General features: G+C 38.4%; 2 protein-coding genes across 2 annotated transcripts in view; both read left to right on the forward strand.

The window, feature by feature from the left end:
* Positions 1–2719: 2719 nt before the first annotated feature.
* Positions 2720–13553, forward strand: LOC115823326 (calpain-1 catalytic subunit-like). The gene is made up of 21 exons (XM_030787374.1): positions 2720–2956; positions 3274–3343; positions 3579–3697; positions 4021–4154; positions 4322–4496; positions 5796–5870; positions 6022–6107; positions 8430–8504; positions 8671–8831; positions 9190–9356; positions 9508–9519; positions 9623–9831; positions 10002–10035; positions 10202–10270; positions 10429–10486; positions 12061–12125; positions 12470–12538; positions 12651–12729; positions 12940–13056; positions 13270–13322; positions 13527–13553. The coding sequence occupies exons 1-21, from the start codon at positions 2720–2722 to the stop codon at positions 13551–13553; spliced, it is 2091 nt and encodes a 696-aa protein (XP_030643234.1).
* Positions 13554–14274: 721 nt separating this feature from the next.
* The window catches only part of zgc:103755 (CAP-Gly domain-containing linker protein 4), a 40572-nt gene continuing 37640 nt past the window's right edge, over positions 14275–17206 (forward strand). The window contains exon 1 of the mRNA XM_030787083.1: positions 14275–14355. The gene's annotated coding sequence lies outside the window, so the exon portion shown is untranslated. The remainder of the gene's footprint in view (positions 14356–17206) is intronic.

The following is a 17206-nucleotide window of genomic DNA, read 5'->3' on the forward strand; positions in this document are numbered from 1 at the left end:
CTGGACCGCTTGCTGCTCATGATCCCAGTGCTCAGCCTCAGTGACCAGGCTGAACTGGAGCGGGTATGCCTCCCAATTTCCTTTGGCATCAAACCAGCGGCGCTTGGTCCTGTGACTCGGTGGGGGAAGGGTGAACTGGGCTGAGCGGTTGTCTTGCCCAGCACCTTTGGCATGATCCCGCTGAAGGAGCTGACCCACTGTCAGCTAGAGGTCTTCCACTGCACGAAGCAACCTATCCTGGTCCAGAGAGCACTGTGGGATGGTTGCTGAGCTGCCCTGGCTTCTCCTCACAGCCTCTCCATGCAGACATCTCAAAGGCAAGCCAGAGTGGTCAGTGCCAGCGCCCATAACACGCCGTTGATCCTCCCCCTCTGCAGAAGCACTATTGTCTAGAGAGTCTTCAAGTGTTGGAGCACATGAGCTACCCAGGACAAGACACTTACTCTTCTTCTTGCCCTTGGAATGTTGCCTTAAAGATGCTGCCATTCTGTCAACCTCTTTACTGATGTCATCAATCTCAGTCCTTCCAACTTCTGACACCATAGTAACAGTGCGCATAAATGAGAGACCATGAGATGTCTGAAGTTGAACAGAATTTTACTACCAGCTTAATTAGTGCAATGAGCAAGAAGAATTTCTCCACTTTCAGTGGCCATTCGCTGTACTTAACATACGGCGTTAGGCTTCTCCATAACGGTTACTAGGTAACTCTGAATTCACACACACCATTACTACGTTCAGAACCCCACCTCTAAACACACATGCACAGAACAGGCCATAACATTTAACAATTCAGAAGAAAAGTCTGAAGAACACCAAACAGTCCTACCCCTAAAGCCAATACAATATGAACCCGCTGCTACAGTATATTGCGGGCAACTCATAGGCTCCCAGAGGGTTACCTGGTGCCTGCGGGCACCGTGTTAGCGAGGCCTCTATAGGTTAGCAAAGGGATGATGGTGCTATCGGTGTTTGTTCAGGAACTACGCTTACTCAATACACCTGTGAGCTAACACTCATCCTTTAATGAAAACAATAACAGAGATATTAGTGATATAAAATTTCTGTATTTCAGGAGAATTCATTATGAATTTTATCATCATCTCAAATTCGTTGTGGAAAATAGGTCAACAATGACTTCATTTTAGGGTATAAAATATATATATAATGAGAGGCACAGTTTATACTGAGTATATTTCCATTACATTATCAAGTTGATAATCGCACCTTTAGAAGGTTGAAATGTTATTGGATTATTTTATTTCAGAGCGTTCTGTCTCTGTTTTACTTTTACAATGAAACATGCAGCTTATGCAAATGTTTTTGCACATCCAAAATGGAATTTTTTTAAAAATCATAGCAACTTGCAAGCCAAGTTGCTTTCTAAGGTATGCTCAGACCAACATTCTGACCTTATCCTGAAGGCATTTTCTGCTCTGATGTTAATTATACTAATTATCTTCTCTCCTCTTCTTCTCTCGTGTCAGCACTAGTTTTACCATAATCAATACTGGCAAGTCCATGTGAAAATGTTCCAATAAAATGTACCAATACAAACATGACATTTACTTACCAAAACGACCATTTGCCACTTACTTATGTGAACTATTTATGAGAACTTATGACTTACTTATGAGAACATTTCCCCACCTATATTCCACCATCAACCGAAAATTCGACTTTTCATAACACTTCTCAATAAATGCCATCCCTAAAAATCAACAGTAATTATATTTGTAAGATGTATTTTAACAAAGTTATTCATAAGCTCATAAGTTATTAGTTGCATTTTGTCATGAGAAGGTTTGTACTAGATGTTATATAGATGTTACTAGATGCATATATTTAGTTCTCTTCTTCTCAGCTTGAATTCGCTTCTTGTAAGCTGCTCTGGAAAAGAGCATCTGCTGAAGAACCAGTAATATAATTTTACTTAAAAAAAAATAGCTTGCTTGTAACATTTGCTGTTCAAAAGAGGGCTGTCAAATCAAAAGAGGGCTGTGGGAAAAGAAAGCAGCCTGTCGGGGCAGGTTATGGGTATAAGCACTCCCTCCTCTTTGTACTTGAAAATGCCTGAGGTTAACTAGGTGTCTGTTTAAAAACACACGGATAGTCAAAGGTACTATCGTCAATTCAGAGTACTACCTGTGATCACAACAGAAGGTATGGTTTCTGTCTCTCTGCTTCTCTATCTTACAACATTCTGTTTGGTATTTCTTCTCTCTTCATTAAGCTTAATACAAAATTTTAGATTCTGTGTATAGGCTTTACCCTATTAACAATCACATTCGCTGAACATGTTTATGTCCAGAGGAGAGAGTCAATTTTACGGTGTCAGCTGATAACAACTGAGTCATGACACATAAACTCATTTCATATCTGTTTGCAAGGTATAACTGAACAGTCTCTGTCTAATGACAATACATATATCTAATGAACTAGCAACTTTACTTAAAAAGGCATTTATCAATTCAGTGCCAACTCCCTTTCATTTTGGAGCTTTTCAAACAAGTGACAGTGACAAATGTTTGAACTGAAAAGTTAAACTAATCTTTGCATATTTCAATGTTCCATGTACAAGAATTAGCTCTTTATTTAAACAATATAATTTAGGGAATTACCTTTCTAACCAATTTGTTATAAAGTTGTATTGGGATAATGTTTTTTGAATACTTTGTATGATTGGCTTTTCTATTTCAGAATCTAATCAGCATTAAAAATGCCTCCACCTGGCGTGTGCCTTAATATCATGAATGAACGTCACAAGAAAAATGGCGTGGGGTCTATGAACAACCCTGTGAAGTTCCTGGACCAAGATTATAATCAGTTACTCCAGTACTCTCGTGTCAGGAATGTAAGGTACATTGATGAGATGTTCCCCCCAGATCGCCGATCCATTGGTGATGGTGTGTTGCCTCCAGAAATTCTAGCAAACGTGCAGTGGATTAGGCCTTCGGTATGTTGGTACCACTTCACTTTTGACTTCAGCCTTCACAGTGTGATTTTCACTGAATTAATTGAATTATGGCAAGGGTGAAACAGGTGTTACTATGCAATGTGAGACTACATGAGGAACAAATTGCTTCTTAAAGAAATAAAAAACACCTGTATTTTCTTTAAGTCAACCAGAACATTAAAAAGTGATGAGTGCCAAAGTGTTGTGATCTGCAGCAGGAACGCTCCAGAGCAAATAAATGAGGGAAAATGAGACAAGCTCTGAAATTGTCAAAGCACTTGTTTGAGACCACTAATCTGTGCATCCTCTGGTTTCAGAAACTTGTGCAAGATCCTTATCTCTTTGTAGAGGGAATGTCAAGGTTTGACTTTGCCCAAGGGGCTCTTGGTAAGAGCATGGCTATTTACAAGTTTACCTTAGCAGATTGTCACATGAACATTTTGGGATTTGGGCTGCTGTGTTTACTAAATGATCAAAGTGACTATCTACATAACAATTCGAAGACACTAAAAAGACCATTGTGTCATTCATACCTCACAGTGCTAAAAAAAATTATGAAAGAAAACAGTATCATCAGCTGCTAAATTCACTCATATTAATATATGCGTTGTTGCTCCTACAGGAAACTGCTGGTTTCTTGCCTCAATTGGGGCTCTGACATTTCAGAAAGACATCTTGCGACAAGTTATACCGGGTGATCAATCCTTCCAAGACAATTATTTTGGACTTTTTCACTTCAGGGTAACTCAGCTCAATTGTGTTGAAGGCACAGCTGTCAATCATATTAAGAATCCTGTGAAGACATTTTAGTGTGCAATATCAAATGCTGTCTTACTGTATATTTAGGAAACCTATGGTAGTGTGGTTCTAGTTTGTCCTCACTTTGCTCATAAATGATAAAACATATCTAAAAACTGCTTGGGCAATTTACCTCCATTTTACTACATTCCATTTACTATAATTACTATGCTCTTTTCTTTCTTTCTTTTTTTAATTAATTAATTTATTTATTTTATCTATGTATTTATTTATTAATTTATTCATCTATTTATTTATTTTAACAGTTCTGGAGATTCGGTGAATGGGTAGATGTTGTGATTGATGATAAGCTGCCGACAGTTAATGGGCAACTCGTTTTTGTACGTTCCAAAACTCCCAATGAGTTCTGGCCCGCTTTGTTGGAAAAGGCCTATGCTAAGTAGGTTTCACACTATTCCCATAGTTTTGTAAATACATTATATCATTCTAACATTAAACTTTACTATGCTTACTCCTCTTGTCATGACACGACTCCATTTCACTTTGTAGTATTTGAAAAGTATTACAACATAAGTTGTTTTCCTTGTTGATTTTTGTTTTTTTCAGGGTGTGCGGCTCTTATGCAGATATGAATGCTGGTACTTGTGCTGAGGCACTCATGGACTTCACTGGGGGAGTGCACATGACCTTTAACCTGAAAGAAGCCCCTTCCGACCTGTGGGACCTAATGTATCGTGCAGCCAAGTCACAGTCTCTCATGGGCTGTGGAACACCTCAAGGGGTGAGAAATCAGCTCAGCTCTTTATACAGTCTGTCTCAAATACAGTGTAAACAAATACCACAGAAAAGATCTGTCACAAAAATATGTTTGTACAAAGAACACACTGAATGGACTTCATGGTGGCTCTGTGCTTAGCACTTTTGCGTCACATGTTGTCCTGGGTCCCGACTGTCCCAGGGCCCGACCGTCCCAGGTCTTTCTGTGTGGAGTCTGCACATTCTCCCTGTGTTTGCGTGGGTTTCCACCAGGTTCTCCAGTTTTCTCCCACTATCAAAGACATGTATGTCTGGGTTAATAAACTAAGTGTCAATGCCCTTGACCAAGGCATAAGCAAAAGAACTGCAGTTGGTCCCCAGGTGCTGCACACGGTTGCCAACTGCTCCTAGTATGTACATAGGATGGGTTAAATGCAGAGGACAAATTTCCCCATGGAGATGAATAAAGTACTTCTTCTTCTTCTGTCCATGCCATCAAAGTAAAACAAATTAGAAAAGTGAATTGTGAAGCACTTTTAATGATTTCAAAATCATTAAAAACAAAATACACAAAACAACAAAACAAAATCAAAAGCAAGAACCTTCATTAATAAAAACAAAGATAAAAAAGTCTGAGGTACTGTGTTCCTGTAGATGACTGTAAAAAAATAAAAAAATAAATTGCAATATATTTTGGTCGTCATCAGGGTAACAAAGTATTAGGTACTGTTGTCATTGTCATGCTCTTCTGTTAACAGTTAAGTATAAGGTTATTCTTATGTTATCATCAGGGGAGTATTTCAAAAAGCAGGGGCCTGTACTATGAAGCGAGGTGACGGTAACTTCTGTTTAAGTTAACTCAGAGTAAGTAGTAAACCTCCTAACAGGACAGCCCTATGGCTTCATTCTCCCAGCAAAACAAAGCTACAAGGCTCTTCTGTAAGGAGGTTTACTACTTACTCTGAGTTAACTTAAACAGAAGTTACCTGAATAAGCCAGTTACCCCACTTCGTAGTACAGCTCTCTGGTTTAGTGAAAACTCAGTGTTAGTTAATTCAATGAAAGTAGTAAACCTCCTAATAGAAGAGCCCTATGGCTTTGTTTTGCTAGGAGAATGAAGCCGAAGGGATCCTCTATTATGAGGTTTACTATTTACTCTGAGTTAACTAACTTGGAGTTTTCACTAAACCTGCTTTCTGAAATACCCCCCAGATGTTTGATGATACCGGAGACATTTTAGAATGAAACCTGTGCATCCTACAATTACTAGGCATACATCATTGATTATGACCAATTCTAATGAAATGCTGTTTTCATGTTTAAGGCAACGCCAGAAAATACGGTGTTGCCCAATGGTATAGTGGAAGGCCATGCCTATACAGTCACTGGAGTTACTAAGGTAAGAAGTAATCCACTGCTTATGTAAGGTACAGCTTCACATCCCATGTGGTTGTTTGCTATATACCAGAAAATATTACTATTAGTTGATATTGTGCTTGGCTAAACTGAAAGAGCATTAGTTAAACTGCGTGGTCGGTTGTGGTCCATAGATAATGAGCAATGGAATGCCTGTTGAACTGGTGAGACTTTTCAACCCATGGGGTCGTGGAGAGTGGAATGGAGATTGGGGTGACCAGTGAGTGCAATTTTTTACCGAAATCCAGTCACAAGAAGATAATTTATAGAGCATTTCAACAACCAATTTCACAGAGGAAATTTTCCATTTGTGTATGTGTACTTCTTGAAGCACACTTTGTCAAACATCTTATGGTGGTGTGCTGCATTTATCACAGAATGGAATTTAAACTGCACTTAATCCACATAAATTTTCAGTGGCGTGTAGCATTAATCTCGCATGCTCTTACAACTGATGTCTTTGTACACTTTACTGGTTGCACAGTAAAAATCTACCAGCTTTTGCCAAAGCCAGTACTCCTCCCCATTCATACAGAGACACGTTCAGTCTTGAACTCATTGTTCTTACATGTGAGGTTGTTCAATGTGACCTTTCCATTTGACATACTGCTTGCGGCAGCAACATACCTTAGTGGCGGCTGGTGAACTCGAAACAGAGGAGGAACAAATCCCCCTTTAAATCTATCATTGATTTAATCGGCGTTGATTAGCAAATCTAACGATTCGCAGCATAATTAACACCAATCACGTAAAATTACCAATGTCATTTTGTGACAGGGTTAATGTTTTTTGCGAACCAGTTGAGGCCTAAGTGCTTAACTGTATTGTGCATTGCACTCAACGCTGATGCGTTATACAGATAAAAGATCTGGTCTTTTCCTAACCTAACAGTTTATTCTTAGAAACTGAGATAGATTCCACTAACCTACGTTTTTGTTTTTTTTTAATTTGAATTTCGTAACACAACCAAGCTACAAAGTAAAACACATTGAGGGATTGGTTTTCCAATATGTATTCAGATAAATTCCGTCCTTGCTACACATTGTCTCGCGGTAGCTTTCGCTGTAGCACACAAATTTCAGACAATCCGCGGTGTTTCGCGAGCATTTAAATCTTACAAATCAGACGAGCACATTAACAGTAGTATTCCTTGACGTGTCACAGAGCGAAAAGCACAGGTATCCACAAATTACAAGAACGTGCGGGCAGCGTTAGCTCTCTGAATATCTGCGTTAATCAACAGTCATCCACAGTATGCCTTAAAAAAACGGAGAAGTTTAAGTTAGCAGGTAGATATGTTTCTTTCTTTAGTTGTGGCTCGTGAGCGAGGGAGGTCATAGCCGGCCCAGTCCACAGTATTTTAGGATTAATGTTTGACTCCCCTTTATGATGTCCCATACCCCTAACCTATATTATATCGATCGGAAGATACTTAACTTGATAATGTTTAGAAGAGCGAAACTTACACTGGCTGTGCAATGTATTTTGTTGATTTGGGAAATCGCATGTCGGCAAACACACTTGGATATCTGGCATGGCAAACAGTCAAGAGTTGTCATAACTAAGGTCTGCATTTATTCTGTAACATTTGTTTACCTATACAAACCTACCTAACCACCCCATCACTCAGTTTGCTAAATTCGACAAGTTAGCATTATCTTTGTGTCCACACACAGGCTGCTTAAACTACATGTCTTCATGTAGTCTTCTTAGTCTGAAAAAAAAACAAAAAAACAAAACAAATCGGTGGCATACAGCAGAGTGTGTGAACCCACTGAAAAAACCGAAAGATCTCGCAAACCAAATCATCATTCTGGAAAAGTAAAGAATCGATCACGACTCTGGATCCTCCGAGTCGTGTTTGATTCTTAACTTTTCCAGAATGATGATTTGGTTTGCGAGATCTTTCGGTTTTTTCAGTGGGTTCAGACACTCCGCTGTATGCCACCGATTTGTTTTGTTTTTTTGGGAGGATTTCCCCAGGTTTGGGTTTGCCCCCTCTTCTTGCCGCTGCGTGGGGGTATAACGAATGCAACACCGTTCAGTAAAGAGCAATAGTAATATCACGAGATGACCTTGGCAAGCATTTACAGCAATTAGTTTACTTGTTAATCAAGGCAGATTAACGGGAACATGTTGAAACAAATGATTGATTGAAAGGGGAGTTTTGTTCCTCCATTGTTTCTAGCTCACTAGCCGTCAGAATTACCAGCCTGTAGAATTTGCACCACTGTCTTTTAACATTTCCTAGAGCCTCAGTTTCACAATTCAGGACTTTTTCCAGGTGTTTCACAGTGTTTTACAAAAGCACAGTCGAGTCTTAACTTGCTGTTCTTAGATGTTTTGTTGTGTGAATTTGCCCCTAAATACCATCCCTTAGGACAACATACCTGCTGACAACATTTCTTTATCCCTCAAAAGAACAGCTCCACTGTCACTTCAAAGTCTTCATAAAAATTCCATACATTAGCAAATAACCATTGCTTTTAAAGCAAGTAATACTTTCATGCACTGATGTTCTGTATATAATCTAACCCTGCAGCTCACCCAGATGGCAGACTGTGAGTGTTGAGGACCGTGCAGGGTGCCTTAAAATGGATGAAGATGGAGAGTTCTGGTGGGTTTAAGTTAGACATCTACAGACCAAATGGTGTGTTGTTTACAGAAGTGATTAATTAACTGAAATCTTATGACACTCTGCTCCGCTCCGCACCCCCCCCCCCCCCCCCCCCCCCCCCCGCCACACACACATACACACACACACACACACACACGCAAAATAGGATGTCGATGGAGGACTTCATCCAAAGCTATTCAGATTTAGATATTTGCTGCCGATGCCCTGATTTTCTTGATGGCAACTCTTCATGCCACTGGACTTCAAAGTTCCATGATGGTCGATGGGTGGCAGGGATCACGGCCGGAGGCTGCATGAATCATACAGGTACAATGTATGATAGTCCTACTGTCATTGTAAAGCAACAGCTATATTCAATAAGAAAGAAACAGACAAAACACACAATTTAGCACATCTTAAAATGGTTGAACATCAATAGTCTTTAATTGAGCAAGATATTTTCAAACTTACATATATAAATATGATCAATGTCATGACCAAGCTGAGACATCATATGTACTGAAATTCAAACTAAGAAATATTACCTTTATAATATAGATAATTTCATAATGCAAATGATCATTGCTTTTCTTGTTCTTACTGTGTTTTCTGCTGGTTCATATTCACAGGTTACAGTCACACATTGTTGTTTCTTTTCTTTCTTTTTCTTTTTTCTTAATTTTAGACACTTTCTGGACAAACCCTCAGTATTATATCAAACTGGATAAACTGGATGACCACTGTGAAGAGACACAGGGCCAAAAGAATATACTTGTGACTCTGATGCAAAAACCTGACAAGAGAAACAGGCGCCTGGTTTCCAATCTCCATATTGGCTTCAGTATTTTTCAGGTCTACTTTTCCGATAGCTACTCTCCTCCCAGTATTGCCTTTTCATTTCTTTGTCATATATCCTTAATGAAGAATATAGTGTCTTTGTGTTTATGTATTTTGCATGTTTGCCAGTATTGTAAAATATGTTTGTTTTACTTTAATTCTACAGGTGTCAGAGCAGGTACGTATTTTTTTTCTTGCTTTAGCTATGACAGTTTATAATGACAGTTACAGTTGAAGTGAAGTTCCTAATAAGTCAAGTTACTGATACATTTTCCTCACAGTTTAAGGGTCATGGAGGGAAGCTGCCGGCTGCATTCTTCTATAGCAGTCCTCCTGTTGCACAATCCAAAGCTTACCTGAATGCACGGGAGGTCATGGAATTTTTCAGCCTGAAACCTGGAGAGTACATTATCGTCCCGTCAACATTTAAGCCTAATGAAACTGCCTCGTTCATTTTGGGCATTCTCTCGAAGGCAGAGACACACCTGCAGTAAGGACTTATTGGGCCTTTTAAGTAGAGTAATGAAGTTATAAAATGTTAAGATTACTGAAGAGGTCACATCCACTGACTATCACTGTGGGGTCTTACAAAGATTGTCAGTATTTTTTTTTTTTTTGTACATAGAGCCCCCCTTCAGTATAGTTTGTTTTTTTTTACAGGGAAAACTCAGGTTCTAGCATGGTCATAATAAAGGTATGTTTGCAAAGCTATCTCACATACTTTGGATGAATGTAAATGTTTTAATGTGCTTATATAAAATCCTGCCCTGACAGTTTTCTGCTGTGAGTTAGGTTACTTATGACTAATTAGAAAATTAGGTGTATACACTTATATTAAACAACTATGGTTTCATGTTCAGCCCACGACCAATGAAAGTAAAGTGGATGGGGAAGAAAAGGTGACCTTATTCCGTCAGTATTCTGATCAGGTAAATTTTTATTTTACTGTAACACTGCTAATTATTGTTTCTTATTTATTTAAAGAATAACTCAAAATTGTTTGTGTGTGTCTGTTTGTATGTGTGTGTGTCTCTCTCTTTCTGTGTGTGTGTGTGTCTGTGTGTGTGCATTTAACCTTGGAAAAAAGTATGAAGAGGTGGATGCTGAACAACTGCAGAAACTTCTGAATGAAAAGCTTCTTGGAGGTGAGGATTAGGACTAAATGTTGAGTATGCCTGAATTGTGGAGACCAGACCATTTGCAGCACAGGCAGTAAGAAAATGGCAATGCCCCACCATGGAGATGTTGCAAATATGAGGAACGGTTTCAGGATTTCAGGCAACTTTTCCTCAATACTGTCCATTTTAAATCCTTGGATGCAAGTGCCACAAATGTTTGTGAATTAATGGAGATTAATTCAGTAGCTGTCTGTCTTAAGTGTGGTAATATTCCAAGTATAATCCTCAGTTAAACATCCTTCATGTGGTTATATGGCCAAGACTTTCTTAACCCAGGAAACAGGGCTCCCAAACCTTATTTGTTTTTAATTCAGCTCTGCAAAAGTACAGTACCTTACTCAACTTATTCAGCTTATATTGTCAAGATGCAAATTATTTGAACCAAGTTTGCTAGGGCAGGGCTGACACACTAATCTGTAGGGCACTGAGGACCAGTGTTGGGGTAGTTGGTCAAAAAAAAAAAATTAGTTATAAGTTACCAAGTACTTTAAGTTGTAATGGGGCTACTTTAATGAGTAGTGTAATCACTTTTCAAAAGGAGTAATGAGTAAACTTTGCTTGTTACTCCTTTTGAAAAGTAATTACACTACGCATTAGTTTTGAGTTACTCTCTAAAACTACAATAAAAATATAAGGACAAACATCATCGTCCTTTCATAACTTTATTTCAGTGCTATTAATACTTTTTTGGTGTCATCATCAGCCGACAGTTGCGTTGTCTGTATTTTGTGATTAAAAGTAACATTAAAGCTCTCCATATTATTGTCCTGATTGGCTACACCATATTTTTGGGTCTTCTCAAATGTAGCAGACCTTGCTAGATGGTTAACCTGTTGTTGGTCTTGTCCAATTTAGCGGGAGCCACTGTTAAGGACCCAGTCTCTCCTTAGTGACAGAGGGTAGTCATTATAGATGCACCATAGATGCACAATTAAGGTGAACAGGTGTGTGTTGGGTCATATCTGCTTCTATAATCATGTATTTTAACATCGCTGGGACATTGTATTGACCAATACGCACCCAGGACCGGAACTACCCGTTTTCTAAGTTAAATTTAAATATTCAGCACAAAAAACATTATTTTGAAAAGGCGTGTGTAACGCACCAGAGGACATTTTATTAATCCACTATCTGTGATGCTTTACTTTACTTCATTATCATGGAAAGTAATGTAATTACAGTAACATGTTACTTTGTAACTCGTTACCCACAACACTGCTGAGGACCATATAAAAACTGAATGACACTCTGTGTGCTACTGCCATCTAGTGTTGACTGTTAACCAATACTTCTCTACCTAGACGTGACGCCTTTTGTTTTCTCTTGGCTTTGGTGGGTCATTCACCCAATACAAAGTGTCTCTACTCCCTAATTCAGAGATCAGTCATGCAGACCATCTACCACTGAAAGAAGGGATTTGTGTCATCCCACTGTATAATTTTCTGTAAATGTTGACCTTGGCATAGACCTTTTCACCTAATTATCATGATGCAAATCAGCCAAGACTCATAAATGACACCGCTGTATTTTGTGGTTCTCAGGATATCAACAGAAAACAGGAGGCTTTGGCTTGGATTCCTGTCGAAGTATGGTCGCAATGATGGATGTATCCTTTCTCCCTGCAGTCATTTGATTTGGACCTTTTCGATGTTGTTATTCCTTTGATACCTTTGAAAAAACATTTTGATGATGTTAGTCTTGTATTAAAAAAAAGAGAGAGAGAGAGAGAAAAAAAACTAGCTGATAAGATTTTAAACAGTTGTATAGTTCAGGTCAGTTTCTGACTTGTCATTACAAAGCATGACACCATTTTTTCTACCAGTCAGAAAATGGAACAAGTGAACATGTGAACATATGAACAATTGATACAATCAGTTTTCATGGTGTGTCCTCGTAAACTAAAGGTGAAAAGCTGCCACTGGAAGTGCTCCTTAATCCCACACACTCCAGCTGTCTGTCACAGGAACACTCAGTGGCAGGGAATTCCTTCGTCTGTGGAATCGCGTTGCCACATACAAGGTGAAATAATTGTATTTTGTAATAGATTTTGGATTCATTTCTAAGATACTGAAACCACACTAACTGTCAAACAAACTAAAAAATTTTCCTTCTGTTTTGAACTATGTTATAGGACATTTTCTTTCGGACAGATACCTCCAAAGATGGCATGTTGAATCTGAATGAGCTACGAAATGCACTAGGAGGAGCAGGTCAACCGCTGTAACATTTATCGCCACTTATTTTATACTTGGCAATGGTTTTTACTCTTTAATTAATTATATCACAACTATTGTACCGTGTTTTATATAATGAAATTGCATATTTTTAGATGTCAGCATGGAGATAATGTTGTAGACACAAAGAAGAAATAATGATCAGGTATTTAATTTGAATTCACCCCTTTTTCTGGTGTTCCTCAGGGATGCAAATGAGTGATGGGATGTTAAACCTCATGGCTCTGCGGTACGGAGGGTCATCTGGACAAATTTCCTTAGAGAACTTCATCTGTCTCGTCCTTCGCATGGACTGCATGGCCAGTAAGCATCATACAGATAATACTGTGGCCCATCACCTGTTAATTTTAATTTTAATTACCTATTAAAAGCACTGCAGAGTTTTGATTAGACTACCTTCACTGTAGTGTTTTGATTAGACTACCTTTATTATCCAGTTCAAGAGTAGTATTGATGCATGCACAGAACCTGCTTTTAGGAACCTCACCCTCATCAATATCATTTCTGTCTCAACAGAAATATTCAAGAGACTCAACGATGGTGAGGGCATGTATCTTGTGGAGCATGAGGTATTTTTTTTTCTTTATAACTTTCCTTTAATAGTAGTTCTGTCAAATATGTATAGATTAGTTGTTATGACAATATTAGTACTGATGATTAATTAGGGATTAAATTAATGTATATGTTGAAATGGAGAAGTATTAGATGGGTGACCTAGTTTTTTTTTTTATTATTATTATTTTTATTTATTTATTTTTTTGTCCTCATAACAGTGGATGTACCTCTCTATGTACACATAAAAAACAATGCTTGGGAGAGTGAAGAAGATACATTCAAGGGGGAAGATTTTACAGAAGACAAAGCATCCAGGAATCATCTGAGAACCATACTCTGTCATACTGCTCTCTTTTGAAATTGCTTGTAGAGTATATATAAGACTATTAAATGTATAAAAGTAGGTAGCTGGTGCACTTTCATAGCTGTAACTCGTCTTTCTGTTCTATCGTACTCCCTCGGTGGTCTATCGCTGCTAGACTGATTTCTGTCAAAAAGCGGCATACGCTGTAAATAGAGTGTGCAATGCAACAGACATACAGCTTGTGGCTTTAGTTTCCTTGGTGTGAGACTGTGAGTTAATGGATTACTAACTGATTTTATGGTGGTGGGAAAGCTGTCACGTGATAATGTAACCCCAAATATAAAACTGCGTCCTCTGCTTTAGCTGTGCGTGAATCAGTTTAAATTTGCTTTTCAGAATGTCATGATCTGAAATACAGCGTTGCTACTGTTAACATGTGGCTGATACGATAGTTTCACATGGTTTGACGAAAAATAAACCGAACGCTGTTCAGTTAAGTCGTGGTGTTTTATTCGTAAATGAACATATTAAAATAATTTTACCTAGCACTTCCTGGATTCAAAGAGGCAGATAAACCTTGTCAAATCATCCGCCAATAACGTTGGTGTGACGTTATTAACGTCACTGTGTCGGAAGTGGATGTACAACACCGCCGAGACAGGGACAAGTCGTGCTAGAATGAGTTCAGTGAAACAAACTACTATGCACGAAACGCAGCTGTCTGCTTTACCCTAAGAGTACAGGTATTTTGTCTCTTTCATTCTCAATGTTAGCAATATTGTGTATGAGTATTAGCAAGTCCATATGCAAAAATTTATGCAGAAAATACACTCGCTGACGATATGAGGTGCTGGGCTATGAATTGCTGGGAGTCCTTTGGCCAGCTGTTCAAATATGAATGACTGCAGGTGAATAAGTAGAATACCATATGTTGTTTATTCGTGTCCCTTTACCTTTACGCTCATAGATATCGTTAACCTTAACCAGTTCGGTGTGGTTCTCGGTTGCTCGCTTGCCATAGAGTTTTTGAGAGATAACAAGGTTTGCAGTGGCATTTTACTGTAACAGTTACAGTAATAAGCATGCTGTGCAATACTAACTTCGGAGAACAGAAGTCAGTCGGCTCATTTTTCTTTTTCATGAAATCCGACTAGCTTTATTAACGGTTACCGGAACTGCTAGCGCCATTAAACCTACCTGTTTGTGCTTTAGATCCAAGCTTCCCTGCATATGTACGAGTTCACGTACCTGATGACTTCTCAGTTTGAAAGGAAACAACAATACTAAAAACTATAAGTTACAGTCATTACAAATAAGCATAACACTGTAAATAGTTATTCCATGGCTAAATTACTCCTCTTTGAAAGTACAATAGGGCAAAGATCTTAATTTTCATTCAGAATGTTGTTGTTAGACAGTTTACCCGAAATAGAACAGTTATCAGATGGAATAGAATGAAAGGTATTACAGTGTGTGGGACTCTCTGGCTTTTACTTCCTCTTGTGGGAGGAGTCCTATTATGAGTAAGGTATTTTAAACATAAACTTGATTATGTGTCTCACAGTATTCTGTTGTATCAAGGTCAGTCATTACCCCAGTCATTACTTGGCATTGAAGATGCCAAGGGAGTGCTATGAGATACTTAAACAAGGATTAGCCCCGCTATTCTTTTGCATTGCAGCAGCAGCCCATGCTGCTTTGTTAAATACTATGAACCAACATAATGGCTTCTCTTAATGCTTAAGCTGAACCTTTTACATAATGCTGCCATTGTAGTATGCCTCAATACAAGCACTACAGAATAAAACGACAGAGGCTGTTAAAGCCATCAGACAATCTGCTGCTGCCTAAATGACCTAAATCCATGAGGGAGCCATTTGGTATTATGTAACGCCTTGTTGTACTACCTGGATCTTCAACTATGAGCAGTGCTGTCATTATAGAATAAGATGGAAATAAACATGATTTTTTTTTTTTCTAGATTTTGATTATTAGCTTATTTTGATTTATGAAGGTATTAAGTATCAGTATTCATGAAGCTGGCTCATATGGAAATGCAGGGGCCATTAGTCCATATACAGGGTTCATACACATTTTTACCAATACAATAATTTTAGCTAAAATTAATGACAAGCTATGCGGTTTGAAGCTAGACATGATTAAATAACAATTTTCGTGGCATTGCGCGAATTTACATGTCGTTAAAGTACAAGCTGCAACTCAGGTCGGAGTGATGGCGTTACCCCACGCAGAGAAGAAGATAACGTCACGTGACGTGACTGATCTGACCGAATATTTAAGTATCGTTTAATCAATATAGATTTTCTCAGTCTATCTTAATTGTACCATAGGATTGTAGGCTACTTAAAAAATCGAAGCTTCGTTCATTGAATTGCCATTCGATTGTGAAATTAAGCATTCCGTGATTAGGATGTATGCTCGTTGCAGTTTTAAGGTTGCTAATGTAATACAAAAAAAAAAAAAAAAATAGATGTCAAAGCGGCCTACTTTTATTATTATTTAACATAATAATATTTTGCCAGTAAACAAATTTGCACTTTATGGATTTCAGTAACGGAGGTCTCGTGTTGCTTATCAAGGCCTCATAAATTCGCTCATAAGCTAGGACTGCCGTTTGTTCATGACTCTTAGTCCTGGACCAAAAAAATCCAAAAATCCCTGGTTTGGAATCATTTTAAGCTTTCTAATGATGCTAAACAAGCGGACTCTCAGATATGCAAGATAAAACTCCTGTACCATCACTCAGCAGCAAATCTGGGAAACCATCTGAAAAGTGTAAGTTCTGAATTCGTAAAATGGCTATCTTTGTAAATAAAGGTCTACAATATCGTTATGTACGCCTACGTTTAGTTCGGCCTACCGCGCAGATAATCACTGTATTATTTGTGAATAAAGGTGCATCCTCAGCGAAGTAATGCCAACTGTAAGAGACACCGCAAAGACAGCGAACTCAGGATTAAATTATGTAAATAGTGTCTATTAACGAGTGTTAAACTTTAAAAAAGTGTGACTTGCAGTTTCTCACATTCATCACCTCCTTATTCATATTACTGAGTAGAAGGTAGAGTATCCCAAAACAACAGGCTAAATGATTACGTCATGTCACAGACATTCAAAGCTACGTTCGAAAACGGTTGGCTAAAATTCGACTGGCAAAAAGTGGCATTCCATACAGCCCTACTGAATCACATATACTCCGTGAAACAGGTATCTGTGAAGCAAATTTCCATGACTTTTCCAAAACTTTCTGGATTTATCTATTTTTCCAAAACGTCTCCAGGCCTGGAAACTGCTATTTTCAAATTCCATGACTTTTCCAGGTTTTTCATGACCATACGAACCCTGTATAGTGATTTCATATGCATATATATATATATATATATGAAAACACTATACAGGGTCCAGTGCCCATCGGAGGGCGCGTGCAACGGAGGCGCATGGTCCTATTGCTTTTGTAAGGATTAGGCTATTATTATTCTTTTTGGGTCAACACTTGGCCATTTTTGAGGTGGTTCCCATGTATGAAAACCCATTAAATTTGGTACACGCATCAGTGCTTGTGACAGTTAGGGA

The sequence above is a fragment of the Chanos chanos genome, chromosome 10, assembly GCF_902362185.1.
Source record: "Chanos chanos chromosome 10, fChaCha1.1, whole genome shotgun sequence".
NCBI lineage: Eukaryota > Metazoa > Chordata > Actinopteri > Gonorynchiformes > Chanidae > Chanos > Chanos chanos.

Excerpts from the sequence above, each read along its gene's own strand:
- LOC115823326 (XM_030787374.1), top strand. The coding sequence starts at position 2,720 with ATGCCTCCACCTGGCGTGTGCCTTAATATCATGAATGAACGTCACAAG. Across the intron at positions 4,155-4,321 it reads TTGGAAAAGGCCTATGCTAA|GGTGTGCGGCTCTTATGCAG; the intron begins GTAGGTTTCACA and ends TGTTTTTTTCAG. Across the intron at positions 10,036-10,201 it reads CTAGCATGGTCATAATAAAG|CCCACGACCAATGAAAGTAA; the intron begins GTATGTTTGCAA and ends TTTCATGTTCAG.